Source organism: Poeciliopsis prolifica, unplaced genomic scaffold (genome assembly GCF_027474105.1).
Source record: "Poeciliopsis prolifica strain line A6 unplaced genomic scaffold, Auburn_PproV2 SCAFFOLD002, whole genome shotgun sequence".
Taxonomy (NCBI): Eukaryota; Metazoa; Chordata; class Actinopteri; order Cyprinodontiformes; family Poeciliidae; genus Poeciliopsis; species Poeciliopsis prolifica.
This window is the reverse complement of record NW_026562377.1, coordinates 392,501-409,445: the sequence shown is the minus strand read 5'-3', so window position 1 is coordinate 409,445 and position 16,945 is coordinate 392,501. Positions and strand designations below refer to the sequence as shown.

General features: G+C 39.5%; 1 protein-coding gene across 2 annotated transcripts in view; it reads right to left on the bottom strand.

Annotated features, from left to right (window-relative positions):
- Positions 1 to 16,945, bottom strand: part of nfia (nuclear factor I/A) — a 95,869-nt gene that overhangs the window by 61,957 nt on the left and 16,967 nt on the right. For both annotated transcript variants that reach the window (XM_055047602.1, XM_055047591.1), the window contains one exon: positions 16,907 to 16,945. This exon is cut by the window's right edge and continues 27 nt beyond it. In XM_055047602.1, the coding sequence (XP_054903577.1) occupies positions 16,907 to 16,945 (39 nt within the window). The remainder of the gene's footprint in view (positions 1 to 16,906) is intronic.

The window sequence follows — 16,945 nt, the reverse complement described above, 5'->3', positions numbered from 1 at the left end:
GAGCTATTACTTTTATGGGGAATCGGCGTTACGACGGCGACGTAAAAAGCGAAAAACGAGCGAAATTTCCAACTGCCGAAATGCAGAGCATAACTGCCACCAACTGCCGCTCCGCTAGAGTGAAAAATGAAGTGGATTTCTGACCCCAAATAAATTTTGAAATCGCCGTCACGCCCACAAATATCGTGCAATCGGTCTCAAACTCGGTCATGACATAGATACGAATGTCTGCTCCGGTAAAATGTTTTCAAAATTTTTCTTGGGCTTACGGTTTTCTGTCAAGGTACTTTAGAGCAAAATCAAGTTCCAGCCTAACTGACGCTCTCCACCATGTATTTTAATACTTTTATGGAAAATTTCAGACCACAGCACACAACATTTTTCTCTCATCACTGTAATTACTGTGAATGAGCTACAGATTTGATTTGCAGGACTATCAGAGACAAAAAATAGCTCTCTCATACGCTTCAAACGGTTTTCCGATACATATCACGGTTTCCGAACGGCAAGGAGTTGTTCGGGCTGCTTTTTCCATTATAACTGACTGAGCTGTCTCACAAAGATAGAAATCTGTCTCTGCCTCACACACATGACAGTTGACCTCTTTAGAACTACAATTCCTGAAGGTTAGAACTACAACATGGCGGAACACTCAGTGCCTACAAAAGAGGTTAGAGCTGATTGTCAGAACTACAACATGGTGGAACTGTCAGTTACTACTGAGGAGGAATGAGGCCTTTAGAATTACATTGTGTTTGGGCTTTTTATAACTGATTTTAAGCAACCATTGTTACACACAGGATTAGTGTGGCAATTTTAAATTAAGCTTAATGAAAATTTCAAAATAAAAGCCCTGAGATTCTTTTATATCACGTAATTGCTCTCTTGGGCATTATGTGACTTTTTTAACAAAACCACTGTTAAACTTTGAATTATTTTGGACATTTAAAATTAAGCTGAATGAAAATTTCAAAATAAAACCTTGAATATTTCTCTCAGGCCTGTCAGAAAAACTAACTTCTTCAAGCATTTATAATTAAGTGTCCCCTTGTGTGTCACACTGACATGACAGTTGACCTCTTTAGAACTACAATTCCTGAAGGTTAGAACTACAACATGGCGGAACACTCAGTGCCTACAGAAGAGGTCATAGGTGAATATAAAAACTACAACATGGTGGAACTGTCAGTTACTACTGAGGAGGAATGAGCTGGACTTTAGAATTACATTGTGTTTGGGCTTTTTATAACTGATTTTAACCAACCATTGTTATACACAGGATTAGTGTGGCAATTTTAAATTAAGCTGAATGAAAATTTCAAAATAAAACCTTGAATATTTCTCTCAGGCCTGTCAGAAAAACTAACTTCTTCAAGCATTTAGAATGAAGTCTCTCCTTGTGTGTCACACTGACATGACAGTTTGACCTCTTTAGAACTACAATTCCAGAAGGTTAGAACTACAACATGGCGGAACACTCAGTGCCTACAAAAGAGGTCAGAGCTGATTGTCAGAACGACAACATGGCGGAACTGTCAGTTACTACTGAGGAGGAATGAGCTGGCCTTTAGAATTACATTGTGTTTGGGCTTTTTATAACTGATTTTAAGCAACCATTGTTACACACAGGATTAGTGTGGCAATTTTAAATTAAGCTTAATGAAAATTTCAAAATAAAAGCCCTGAGATTCTTTTATATCACGTAATTGCTCTCTTGGGCATTATGTGACTTTTTAACAAAACCACTGTTAAACTTTGAATTATTTTGGACATTTAAAATTAAGCTGAATGAAAATTTCAAAATAAAACCTTGAATATTTCTCTCAGGCCTGTCAGAAAAACTAACTTCTTCAAGCATTTATAATTAAGTGTCCCCTTGTGTGTCACACTGACATGACAGTTGACCTCCTCTTTAGAACTACAATTCCTGAAGGTTAGAACTACAACATGGCGGAACACTCAGTGCCTACAGAAGAGGTCATAGGTGAATATAACAACTACAACATGGTGGAACTGTCAGTTACTACTGAGGAGGAATGAGCTGGACTTTAGATTACATTGTGTTTGGGCTTTTTATAACTGATTTTAACCAACCATTGTTATACACAGGATTAGTGTGGCAATTTTAAATTAAGCTGAATGAAAATTTCAAAATAAAACCTTGAATATTTCTCTCAGGCCTGTCAGAAAAACTAACTTCTTCAAGCATTTAGAATGAAGTCTCTCCTTGTGTGTCACACTGACATGACAGTTGACCTCTTCTTTAGAACTACAATTCCTGAAGGTTAGAACTACAACATGGCGGAACACTCAGTGCCTACAGAAGAGTCAGAGCTGATTGTCAGAACTACAACATGGCGGAACTGTCAGTTACTGCTGAGGAGGACTGAGCTGCTCTTTAGAACTACAATTCCTGAACGTTAGAACTACAACATGGCGGAACACTCAGTGCCTACAGAAGAGTCAGAGCTGATTGTCAGAACTACAACATGGCGGAACTGTCAGTTACTACTTAGGAGGACTGAGCTGCTCTTTAGAACTACAATTCCTGAAGGTCAGAACTACAACATGGCGGAACACTCAGTGCCTACAGAAGAGGTCATAGGTGAATATAAAAACTACAACATGGTGGAACTGTCAGTTACTACTAAGGAGGAATGAGCTGGCCATGACAAGTACTTGGTTTTTGGGAATTTTAGAACTGATTTCAAAACTCCATAGTTACACATGGGAATAGTGTTACCATTAAAATTAAGCTTAATGTAAATTTCAAAATAAAAGCCTTGACAATTTTTCCATCAAGTAATTGCTCTTTTGACCACTATATAACTGATTTAACCCAATCAGTGTTAAACATGGGATGAGATTGGCCATTTAAAATTAATCTCAATGAAAATTTCAAAATAAAAGCCTTAAGATTCCTTTCTGGCTCATGCCTATTTTAGGCAAAATGGCTGCCTCAAACTGATAGAATTACGTCTCCCCTGTCTGACTCACAGCTGGCAGAGGATCCATTACCATGGCAACGGAACACAAAGGGGCCAGCTGATTAGGACTACAAAAGCGCATCACTGTAGTTCTAACTATGGCAGAACTCAGAGAAAAACGCTGGACTTTAGAACTGCTTGTGTTTTGGGCCTTTTATAACTATTTTTTAACCAACCATTGTTACACATGGAATTAGTGTGGAAATTTTAAATTAAGCTTTAAAAAAATTTCAAAATAAAAGCCTTGAGAATTTTTAGATTAAATAAGTGCTCTTTAGACCATTATATGTCTGATTTAACCAAATCACTGTTACATGGGATTACATTGACCATTTAAAATTAAACATTCTGAACATTTCAAAATAAAAGCCTTAAGATTCGGCCGTGGCTAATGCAGCGCCGGAGGCGCTGCAATGATATTAGCTTGCATTATCTTTTCCTCTCAAGTTAGGGCACTGTCTTGCGCAGCAAGACAGTGCATTAGCATTAGCTCAAACATTAGCATTTCTCTGTTTCCCACCAGTGCACTGCCGTAGGCAGTGCAATAAGATTATCCTGCATGATCCTTTCCACTCAGGTTAGGGCTCTGCCTTGCGCAGCAAGGCAGATCATTAGCATTAGCCTTTTACCTTGCATGAGGTATTAGCTATTCCCTTACTTATTACCCATATTTACTATACATGCTTGTGACTCTGCACATTGTATTGATGACATTGCAGCTTTCTTTAGCATGGATGCTAATGTTTAGCATCAGAACGCTGGGTCAAAATCGACGGGCACACTTTGGCAGGCCCCGGTTAAATTTCTTCAGGAATTTTCTAGTTATAATTTCTTCTTCCGTAGACCGGAATGCGGCTCGCACCGCTGCGAGTCCACCCACAAATGTGGTATCAAAACGTGCGGCTCGGCGCCGGCATTGGAGCTATTACTTTTATGGGGAATCGGCGTTACGACGGCGACGTAAAAAGCGAAAAACGAGCGAAATTTCCAACTGCCGAAACGCAGAGCATAACTGCCACCAACTGCCGCTCCGCTAGAGTGAAAAATGAAGTGCGATTCTGACCCCAAATAAATTTTGAAATCGCCGCCACGCCCACAAATATCATGCTATCGGTATCAAACTCGGTCATGACATAGATACGAATGTTTGCTCCGGTAAAATGTTTTTCAAAATTTTTCTAGGGCTTACGGTTTTCTGTCAAGGTGCTTTAGAGCAAAATCAAGTTCCAGCCTAACTGACGCTCTCCACCATATATTTTCATACTTTTCTGGAAAATTTCAGACCTCAACACACAACATTTTTTTATCATCGCTGTAATTACTATGAATGAGCTACAGATTTGATTTGCAGGACTATCGGAGACAAAAAATAGCTCTCTCATATGCTTCAAACGGTTTTCCGATACGTATCACGATTCCCGAACGGCAAGGAGTTGTTCGGGCTGCTTTTTCCATTATAACTGACTGAGCTGTCTCACAAAGATAGAAATCTGTCTCTGCCTCACACACATGACAGTTGACCTCTTTAGAACTACAATTCCTGAAGGTTAGAACTACAACATGGCGGAACACTCAGTGCCTACAAAAGAGTCAGAGCTGATTGTCAGAACTACAACATGGTGGAACTGTCAGTTACTGCTGAGGAGGAATGAGCTGGCCTTTAGAATTACATTGTGTTTGGGATTTTTATCACTGATTTTAACCAACCATTGTTACACACAGGATTAGTGTGGCAATTTTAAATTAAGCTTAATGAAAATTTCAAAATAAAAGCCCTGAGATTCTTTTATATCACGTAATTGCTCTCTTGGGCATTATGTGACTTTTTTAACAAACTACTGTTAAACTTTGGATTATTTTGGACATTTAAAATTAATCTGAATGAAAATTTCAAAATAAAACCTTGAATATTTCTCTCAGGCCTGTCAGAAAAACTAACTTCTTCAAGCATTTAGAATTAAGTCTCTCCTTGTGTGTCACACTGACATGACAGTTGACCTCTTCTTTAGAACTACAATTTCTGAAGGTTAGAACTACAACATGGCGGAACTGAGTGCCTACAGAAGAGGTCATAGGTGAATATAACAACTACAACATGGTGGAACTGTCAGTTACTACTGAGGAGGAATGAGCTGGCCTTTAGAATTACATTGTGTTTGGGCTTTTTATAACTGATTTTAAGCAACCATTGTTACACACAGTATTTGTGTGGCAATTTTAAATTAAGCTTAATGAAAATTTCGAAATAAAACCTTGAATATTTCTCAGGCCTGTCAGAAAAACTAACTTCTTCAAGCATTTTGAATTAAGTCTCTCTTTGTGTGTCACACTGACATGACAGTTGACCTCTTCTTTAGAACTACAATTCCTGAACGTTAGAAATACAACATGGCGGAACACTCAGTGCCTACAGAAGAGGTCATAGGTGAATATAAAAACTACAACATGGTGGAACTGTCAGTTACTACTGAGGAGGACTGAGCTGCTCTTTAGAACTACAACATGGCGGAACACTCAGTGCCTACAAAAGAGGTCAGAGCTGATTGTCAGAACTACAACATGGCGGAACACTCAGTGCCTACAAAAGAGGTTAGAGCTGATTGTCAGAACTACAACATGGTGGAACTGTCAGTTACTGCTGATTAGTAATCAGCTGGCCATGACAAGTACTTGGTTTTTGGGAATTTTAGAACTGATTTCAAAACTCCATAGTTACACATGGGATTAGTTTATTACATTAAATTAAGCTAATGTAAATTTCAAAATTTGACAATTTTCCATCAAGTATTGCTCTTTTGACCACTATATAACTGATTTAACCCAATCAGTGTTAAACATGGATGAGATTGGCCATTTAAAATTAATCTCAATGAAAATTTCAAAATAAAAGCCTTAAGATTCCTTTCTGGCTCATGCCTATTTTAGGCAAAATGGCTGCCTCAAACTGATAGAATTAAGTCTCCCCCTGTCTGACTCACAGCTGGCAGAGGATCCATTACCATGGCAACGGAACACAAAGGGGCCAGCTGATTAGGACTACAAAAACGCATCACTGTAGTTCTAACTATGGCAAAACTCAGAGAAAAAAGCTGGACTTTAGAGCTGCTTGTGTTTTGGGCCTTTTATAACTATTTATAACCAACCATTGTTACACATGGAATTAGTGTGGAAATTTTAAATTAAGCTTTAAAAAAATTTCAAAATAAAAGCCTTGAGAATTTTTAGATTAAATAAGTGCTCTTTTGACCATTATATGTCTGATTTAACCAAATCACTGTTATACATGGGATTACATTGACCATTTAAAATGAAACATTCTGAACATTTCAAAATAAAAGCCTTAAGATTCGGCCGTGGCTAATGCAGCGCCGCAGGCGCTGCAATGATATTAGCTTGCATTATCTTTTCCTCTCAAGTTAGGGCACTGTCTTGCTGCGCAAGACAGTGCATTAGCATTAGCACAAACATTAGCATTTCTGTGTTCCCCACCAGTGCATTGCCGTAGGCAGTGCAATAAGATTATCCTGCATGATCTTTTCCACTCAGGTTAGGGCTCTGCCTTGCACAGCAAGGCAGAGCATTAGCCTTTTACCTTGCATTAGCTATTTCCCTTACTTATTACCCATATTTAGTGTCCTGAATGCAGTAAGTCATGCTTGTGAAGCTCCATATGCTATTGATGACATTGCAGCTTTCTTTAGCATGGATGCTAATGTTTAGCATCAGAACGCTGGGTCCAAACCGACGGGCACACTTTGGCAGGCCCCGGTTAAATTTCTTCAGGAATTTTCTAGTTCTTATAACTTATTCTTCCGTAGACCGGAATGCGGCTCGCACCGCTGCGAGCCCACCCACAAAAGTGGTATCAAAACGTGCGGCTCGTTCCCGGCATTGGAGCTACTTTTATGGGGAATCGGCGTTACGACGGCGACGTAAAAAGCGAAAAACGAGCAAAATTTCCAACTGCCGAAACGCAGAGCATAACTGCCACCAACTGCCGCTCTGCTAGAGTGAAAAATGAAGTGGATTTCTGACCCCAAATAAATTTTGAAATCGCCGCCACGCCCACAAATATCGTGCTACCGGTATGAAACTCGGACATGACATCGATACGAATGTCTGCTCCGGTAAAATGTTTTCGAAATTTTTCTAGGGCTTACGGTTTTCTGTCAAGGTGCTTTAGAGCAAAATCAAGTTCCAGCCTAACTGACGCTCTCCACCATATATTTTCATACTTTCACGGAAAATTTCAGACCTCAGCACACACCATTTTTATCTCATCGCTGTAATTACTGTGAATGAGCTACAGATATGATTTGCAGGACTATCGGAGACAAAAAATAGCTCTCTCATATGCTTCAAACGGTTTTCCGATACGTATCACGGTTTCCGAACGGCAAGGAGTTGTTCGGGCTGCTTTTTCCATTATAACTGACTGAGCTGTCTCACAAAGATAGAAATCTGTCTCTGCCTCACACACATGACAGTTGACCTCTTTAGAACTACAATTCCTGAAGGTTAGAACTACAACATGGCGGAACACTCAGTGCCTACAAAAGAGGTCAGAGCTGATTGTCAGAACTACAACATGGCGGAACTGTCAGTTACTGCTGAGGAGGAATGAGCTGGCCTTTAGAATTACATTGTGTTTGGGCTTTTTATCACTGATTTTGACCAACCATTGTTACACACAGGATTAGTGTGGCAATTTTAAATTAAGCTTAATGAAAATTTCAAAATAAAAGCCCTGAGATTCTTTTATATCACGTAATTGCTCTCTTGGGCATTATGTGACTTTTTTAACAAAACCACTGTTAAACTTTGGATTATTTTGGACATTTAAAATGAAGCTTAATGAAAATTTCAAAATAAAACCTTGAATATTTCTCTCAGGCCTGTCAGAAAAACTAACTTCTTCAAGCATTTAGAATTAAGTCTCTCCTTGTGTGTCACACTAACATGACAGTTGACTCTTCTTTAGAACTACAATTCCTGAAGGTTAGAACTACAACATGGCAGAACAATCAGTGCCTACAGAAGAGGTCATAGGTGAATATAACAACTACAACATGGTGGAACTGTCAGTTACTACTGAGGAGGAATGAGCTGGCCTTTAGAATTACATTGTGTTTGGGCTTTTTATCACTGATTTTAAGCAACCATGTTACACACAGTATGTGTGTGGAAATTTTAAATTAAGCTGAATGAAAATTTCAAAATAAAACCTTGAATATTTCTCTCAGGCCTGTCAGAAAAACTAACTTCTTCAAGCATTTAGAATTAAGTCTCTCCTTGTGTGTCACACTGACATGACAGTTTACCTCTTCTTTAGAACTACAATTCTGGAAGGTTAGAACTACAACATGGCGGAACACTCAGTGCCTACAAAAGAGGTCTGAGCTGATTGTCAGAACTACAACATGGCGGAACTGTCAGTTACTACTGAGGAGGAATCAGCTGGCCATGACAAGTACTTGGTTTTTGGGAATTTTAGAACTGATTTCAAAACTCCATAGTTACACATGGGATTAGTGTTACCATTAAAATTAAGCTTAATGTAAATTTCAAAATAAAAACCTTGACAATTTTTCCATCAAGTAATTGCTCTTTTGACCACTATATCACTGATTTAACCCAATCAGTGTTAAACATGGGATGAGATTGGCCATTTAAAATTAATCTCAATAAAAATTTCAAAATAAAAGCCTTAAGATTCCTTTCTGGCTCATGCATATTTTAGGCAAAATGGCTGCCTCAAACTGATAGAATTATTCTCCCTCTGTCTGACTCACAGCTGGCAGAGAATCCATTACCATGGCAACAGAACACAAAGGGGCCAGCTGATTAGGACTACAAAAACGCATCACTGTAGTTCTAACATGGCAGAACTCAGAGAAAAAAGCTGGAGTTTAGAACTGCTTGTGTTTTGGGCCTTTTATAACTATTTTTAACCAACCATTGTTACACATGGAATTAGTGTGGAAATTTTAAATTAACATTAAAAAAAATTCATATATGGGATTACATTGACCATTTAAAATGAAACATTCTGAACATTTCAAAATAAAAGCCTTAAGATTCGGCCGTGGCTAATGCAGCGCCGCAGGCGCTGCAATGATATTAGCTTGCATTATCGTTTCCTCTCAAGTTAGGGCACTGTCTTGCACAGCAAGACAGTGCATTAGCATTAGCACAAACATTAGCATTTCTCTGTTTCCCACCAGTGCACTGCCGTAGGCAGTGCAATAAGATTATCCTGCATGATCTTTTCCACTCAGGTTAGGGCTCTGTCTTGCGCAGCAAGGCAGAGAATTAGCATTAGCCTTTTACCTTGCATTAGCTATTTCCCTTACTTATTACCCATATTAGTTTCCTGAATGCAGTAAGTCATGCTTGTGAATCTCCACGTGCTATTGATGACATTGCAGCTTTCTTTAGCATGGATGCTAATGTTTAGCATCAGAACACTGGGTCCAAATCGACGGGCAGACTTTGGCAGGCCCCGGTTAAATTTCTTCAGGAATTTTCTAGTTATAACTTCTTCTTCCGCTACCGTTAATGCGGCTCGCACCGCTGCGAGCCCACCCACAAAAGTGGTATCAAAACGTGCGGCTCGTTCCCGGCATTGGAGCTATTACTTTTATGGGGAATCGGCGTTACGACGGCGACGTAAAAAGCGAAAAACGAGCGAAATTTCCAACTGCCGAAACGCAGAGCATAACTGCCACCAACTGCCGCTCTGCTAGAGTGAAAAATGAAGTGGATTTCTGACCCCATATAAATTTTGAAATCGCCGCCACGCCCACAAATATCGTGCTATCGGTATGAAACTCGGACATGACATCGATACGTATGTCTGCTCCGGTAAAATGTTTTCAAATTTTTTCTAGGGCTTACGGTTTTCTGTCAAGGTGCTTTAGAGCCAAATCAAGTTCCAGCCTAACTGACGCTCTCCACCATATATTTTAATACTTTTATGGGAAATTTCAGACCTCAGCGCACACCATTTTTCTCTTATCGCTGTAATTACTATGAATGAGCTACAGATATGATTTGCAGGACTATCGGAGACAAAAAATAGCTCTCTCATATGCTTCAAACGGTTTTCCGATACGTATCACGGTTCCCGAACGGCAAGGAGTTGTTCGGGCTGCTTTTTCCATTATAACTGACTGAGCTGTCTCACAAAGATAGAAATCTGTCTCTGCCTCACACACATGACTGTTGACCTCTTTAGAACTACAATTCCTGAAGGTTAGAACTACAACATGGCGGAACACTCAGTGCCTACAAAAGAGGTCAGAGCTGATTGTCAGAACTACAACATGGTGGAACTGTCAGTTACTACTGAGGAGGAATGAGCTGGCCTTTAGAATTACATTGTGTTTGGGCTTTTTATAACTGATTTTAAGCAACCATTGTTACACACAGGATTAGTATGGCAATTTTAAATTAAGCTTAATAAAAATTTCGAAATAAAACCTTGAATATTTCTCTCAGGCCTGTCAGAAAAACTAACTGCTTCAAGCATTTAGAATTAAGTCTCTCCTTGTGTGTCACAATGACATGAGAGTTGACCTTCTCCTTAGAACTACAATAACTGCAGGTTTGGACTACAACATGGCGGAACAGTCAATGCCTACAGAAGAGGTCATATGTGAATATAAAAACTACAACATCGTGGAATTGTCAGTTACGACTGAGGAGGACTGAGCTGCTCTTTAGAACTACAATTCCTGAAGGTTAGAACTACAACATGGCGGAACACTCAGTGCCTACAGAGGTTAGAGCTGATTGTCAGAACTACAACATGGCGGAACTGTCAGTTACTACTGAGGAGGAATGAGCTGGCCTTTAGAATTACATTGTGTTTGGACTTTTTATAACTGATTTTAAGCAACCATTGTTACACACAGTATTTGTGTGAAAATTTAAAATGAAGCTTAATGAAAATTTCAAAATAAAACCTTGAATATTTCTCTCAGGCCTGTCGGAAAAACTAACTTCTTCAAGCATTTATAATTAAGTCTGTCCTTGTGTGTCACACTGACATGACAGTTGACCTCCTCTTTAGAACTACAATTCCTGAAGGTTAGAACTACAACATGGCGGAACACTCAGTGCCTACAAAAGAGGTCAGAGCTGATTGTCAGAACTACAACATGGCGGAACTGTCAGTTACTACTGAGGAGGAATGAGCTGGCCTTTAGAATTATATTGTGTTTGGACTTTTTATAACTGATTTCAAATGGTTGTGTAACAATCATTTGTTACACACAGGATTAGCGTGGTAATTTTAAATTAAGTTGAATTAAAATTTCAAAATAAAAGCCCTGACATACTTTTATATTATGGAATTGCTCTCTTGGGGATTATGTGACTTTTTTAAAAACAAAACCACTGTTACTCTTCGGATTATTTTGGACAGTTAAAATGAAGCTTACTGAAAATTTCAAATAAAAGCCTTAAGATTCCTTTCTGGCTCATGCATATTTTAGGCAAAATGGCTGCCTTAAACTGATAGAATTAAGTCTCCCCCTTTCTGACTCACAGCTGGCAGAGGATCCATTACCATGGCAACGGAAACACAAAGGGGCCAGCTGATTAGGACTACAAAAACGCATCACTGTAGTTCTAACTATGGCAGAACTCAGAGAAAAAAGCTGGAGTTTAGAACTGCTTGTGTTTTGGGCCTTTTATAACTATTTTTAACCAACCATTGTTACACATGGAATTAGTGTGGAAATTTTAAATTAACTTTAAAAAAATTTCAAAATAAAAGCCTTGACAATTTTTACATTAAATAAGTGCTCTTTTGACCATTATATGTCTGATTTAACCAAATCACTGTTATACATGGGATTACATTGACCATTTAAAATTAAACATTCTGAACATTTTAAAATAAAAGCCTTAAGATTCGGCCGTGGCTAATGCAGCGCCGCGGGCGCTGCAAAGATATTAGCTTGCATTATCTTTTCCTCTCAAGTTAGGGCACTGTCTTGCGAAGCAAGACAGTGCATTAGCATTAGCACAAACATTAACATTTCTGTGTTCCCCACCAGTGCACTGCCACAGGCAGTGCAATAAGATTATCCTGAATAATCTTTTCCACTCAGGTTAGGGCTCTGCCTTGCGCAGCAAGGCAGAGCATTAGCATTAGCCTTTTACCTTGCATGAGATATTACCTAATTCCCTTTCTTATTACCCATATTTAGTATACTGAATGCAGTAAGTCATGCTTGTGACTCTCCACATTGTATTGATGACATTGCAGCTTTCTTTAGCATGGATGCTAATGTTTAGCATCAGAACGCTGGGTCCAAACCGACGGGCACACTTTGGCAGGCCGCGGTTAAATTTCTTCAGGAATTTTCTAGTTATTATAACTTCTTCATCCGTGACCGTTAATGCGGCTCGTACCGCTGCGAGCCCACCCACAATAGTGGTATCAAATCGTGCGGCTCGGCACCGGCATTGGAGCTATTACTTTTGGTGGGATTCGGAGTTACAATAAAAAAGTAAAAAGCGAAAAACCATCAAAAATTTTTGTCAGTTAGAAACTGCCCAAACTAGAGTGTAATCAACGTTTCGTTAGAGTGTGGGAAGCACTGCGATTCTGACCCCAAATACATTTTGAAATCGCCGTCATGACCACAAATATCGCCCTATCGGTATGAAACTCGGTCATGACATAGATACGCATGCCTGCTCCGGTAAAATGTTTTCACAATTTTCCTAGGGCTTATGGTTTTCTGTCTAGGTGCTTCATAGCAAAGTGATGCGACAGGATTTCGACTCGCTCAGCCAGGATCACTTCCATGTATTTCTGAAAAATGTCAGACCTCCACGCACACCATTTTTATCTCGTCGCTGTTATTACTGTGAGTGATGTACAGATATGAATTGCGGGACTATCAGAGACGAAAGGTAGCCCTCTCATACGCTTCAAACGGTTTTCCGATACGTATCACGGTTTCCGAATGGGAAGGAGTTGTTCGGACCACTTTTTTCAGTGAAAACTGACTGGGTGTCTCACAAAGATAGAATTCTTTCTGTCTCACACACATGACAGTTGCAGAGGATTAATTACCATAGCAACGAAGCACAGCAGGGCCGAGCAGCTAATTAGAACTACAAATACGCATCACTGTAGTTTTTACTATGGCAGAGCTCTGAGGAAGGAGCTGGCCTTTAGAATTATAAATTAGAACTACAAAAACGCATCACTGTAGTTTTTACTATGGCAGAGCTCTGAGGAAGGAGCTGGCCTTTAGAATTATAAATTAGAACTACAAAAACGCATCACTGTAGTTTTTACTATGGCAGAGCTCTGAGGAAGGAGCTGGCCTTTAGAATTATAAATTAGAACTACAAAAACGCATCACTGTAGTTTTTACTATGGCAGAGCTCTGAGGAAGGAGCTGGCCTTTAGAATTATAAATTAGAACTACAAATACGCATCACTGTAGTTTTTACTATGGCAGAGCTCTGAGGAAGGAGCTGGCCTGTAGAACTACTTGTGTTTTGGGCATTTTATAACTTATTTTAACCAACCTTTGCTACACATGGGATTAATGTTAATTAAGTTTAATTAATCTTAATGAAAGTAAGCTTAATAAAAATTTCAAAATAAAAGCCTTTACAATTTTTATATCAATTGCTGTTTGGAGCATTTTAGAACTGATTTAACACAATCACTGTTACTCATGTGAATAGATTGGACATTTAAACGAGGCTTACTGAAAATTTCAAAATAAAAGCCTTAAGCTTCCTTTCTGGCTCATGCCTATTTTAGTGAAAATGGCTGCCTCAAACTGATAGAATTATGTCTCCACCTGTCTGACTCACAGCTGGCAGAGGATCCATTACCATAGCAATGGAGCACAGCAGGGCCAGTGGTTAGGACTACAAAAACGCATCACTGTAGTTTTTATTATGGCAGAGCTCTGAGGAAGCTGTTGGCCTTTAGAACTATTTGTGTTTTGGGCATTTTATAACTGATTTTATCCAACCATTGTTACACACAGGATTAGTGTGGTCATTTTAAATTAAGTTGAATTAAAATTTCAAAATAAAAGCCCCGACATTCTTTTATATTATGGAATTGCTCTCTTGGGGATTATGTGACTTTTTAAACAAAACCACTGTTACACTTTGGATTATTTTGGACAGTTAAAATGAAGCTTACTGAAAATTTCAAAATAAAAGCCTCAAGACTCCTTTCTGGCTCATGCCTATTTTAGTGAAAATGGCTGCCTCAAACTGATATAATTATGTCTCCCCCTGTCTGACTCACAGCCTGCAGAGGATCCATTACCATAGCAATGGAACACAGCAGGGCCAGATGATTAGGACTACAAAACTGCATCACTGTAGTTCTAACTATTGCAGAACTCAGAGGCAAAAGCTGGACTTTAGAACTGCTTGTGTTTTGGGCCTTTTATAACTCTTTTTGACCAACCATTGTTACACATGGAATTAGTGTGGACATTTTAAATTAATCTTTAAAAATTTTTCAAAATAAAAGCCTTGACAATTTTTCCATCAATTAAGTGCTCTTTTGACCTGATGTCTGATTTTACCCAAAAATGTCTGATTTTACCCAAAAATCATTACACATGGGATTAGATTGGCCATTTAAAATGAAGTTCAATGAAAATTTCAAAATAAAAGTCTTAAGATTCGTCTGTGGCTAATGCAGTGCCGCAGGCACTGCAATGATATTAGCTTGTTTTATCTTCTCGTCTAAAGTTTGGGCACTGTCTTGCGCAGCCACCACTTGGTGGACCACTTGGTGCTGATAGTGCAACAGAATATGCTGAGCCTATTGGAGATGTTTAAACATGGAAAAATTGAAGGATCTGATTATCAGACAGCATAACCAGGATTTCTCTGAGAACATGCATGACGAGAAAAATGAGAGGATAAATGTTTTCTGGAGATTGTTTCTGGTTCATCATCTATTGAAGATGGACACTATCACCTACCACTTCCTTTCAGAAATAAAGACAAAGTTTGGCCTGATAACTATAAAATGGTTAAGGAACGCACACTGCACCTTATGAAAATATGTAAGAAGGATACATCGTAAGCAGAAGAAAACACATCCTTCATGGAGGACATTTTGAAAAAGGGCTTTGCAGAAAAGGTTCCATCTGAGCAGCTTTGCAGGGAGGATGGTGATGTCTGGTACATCCTCTCTGAACAAGATCCTCATTTAACAATCTGGGGTCCTGTTAAATCAGGACCCCAGATTTAACAGGGTTTCGCCAAGAACCAGTCGCAGTTATTGCAGACATTTGATCAACTCTATGTGGAGGAAAAGACAGAGACTTCCTGAGGGTTTCTGGCCAGAAGGGAACAATAACAAACCTCTGGAGGTTTACCGGATCAAAGCTGTATCAGCCCCAAGCATTGCTAATTTTGCTCTGCATCAAACTGCTACTGACAACCAGAAGCATTATTCAGATGAAGTTATCAAAACTATTAAAAGTAACTTTTATGTGGATGATTGCCTCTGATCAGTGGCAACAGTGAACCAGACAATGAAGCTTGTCACAGATCCCACCAAAACATGCAACATGAACAAAATGGGTCAATGGCATCCATGAAATCCTGGCAAGTGTCCCGGAACATCACAGAGCTGGAGCATAAAAGGAACTAGATCTGGATAAAGAACAAATAACGGTTGAGTCTGCACTTGGACTCCACTGGGATACTCAGTGATACCTTCAGCTTTACAGTGACCATCAGGAGTCACTGCTACCAGAAGAGCTCAACTCTCTGCAGTGACTTCAGCACACGACCCATCAGGATATCTTTGTCCTTCACCCTGAAAGCCAAACAAATACTCCAGGAACTCTGAAAATCCAAGGATGGATGGGCTCATGTCCAGATGGCTCAAGGAGTTAAATCTGCTACTTTCAAGTTGTGAGATACATAAAGGCTGAAAACTTTGATCTTGTGGAAGCTGCTGAACTGCATCACTTTTGTGATGCAAGTGAATCAGGCTATGGCACAGTAATGATCATATTTTCTTCTTTTTAACAAACAAAAGTCCAAGGCTGGAACCTCTGCATTTGTTTCTGGTACTCCCGTATATCTGACGCACAGCTAACCGCTAACAGAGATGCAAGAGGCTTCGTAATGTCCAAAACTACTGCTGCTAAAAGCAGTTAGCCTATCAGGAGCTACGCTAGTTCAAAGCAGCGTCTGAAAGCTAAACATGTAGCAGCTAATGCTAATGTCAGCGTCCTCCATAAATGATCCTAAAATCTCTGAAAAGATGAATGGAAAGAAAAACACTTTGCTGCGATCTGATGGAGAACCTGAAATTCGGCTCTAAACTTTACTCAATAACTTAGAAGCAAAAAGGCTTTGGGATTAAAAATTTTGTTTATTTTGTTGATACATAGTTTGATTAAAATGTAATTTATTAATTAGACCCTGAAATTAAATACATAACATTTTTAATTCAGTCCACCCATTAATTACTACACAGTGGGCAGAGATATGAGTGGTAGTGGGCGGGGCTATCAGTGGGAGTGGGCGGGGCTATCAGTGGCAATGGGCGGGGCTATCAGTGGGAGTGGGCGGGGCTATTAGCAGCTGTCGGCTCTATAGTTTGTCTGAGAAAATGTAACGGAGCAGCGGTCACGGACCAACACACCTACACACACACACCTACACACACACACACACACCTACACATACACACACACACACACAACTGCTAGGGAATATGTGAGATCAAATTCAGACTGGCTCACAAGTGTGTCTGTGTGTGTGTGTAGGTGTGTGGGTGTGTGTGTGTGTAGGTGTGTGTGTAGGTGTGTGTGTGTATGTGTAGGTGTGTGTGTGTGTGTGTGTGTAGGTGTGTGTGTGTGTCTGTGTGTGTAGGTGTGTGTGTGTGTCACCGTTCTCTGGCTGCTCCTTGATGTCTGATTCGCTGGCCT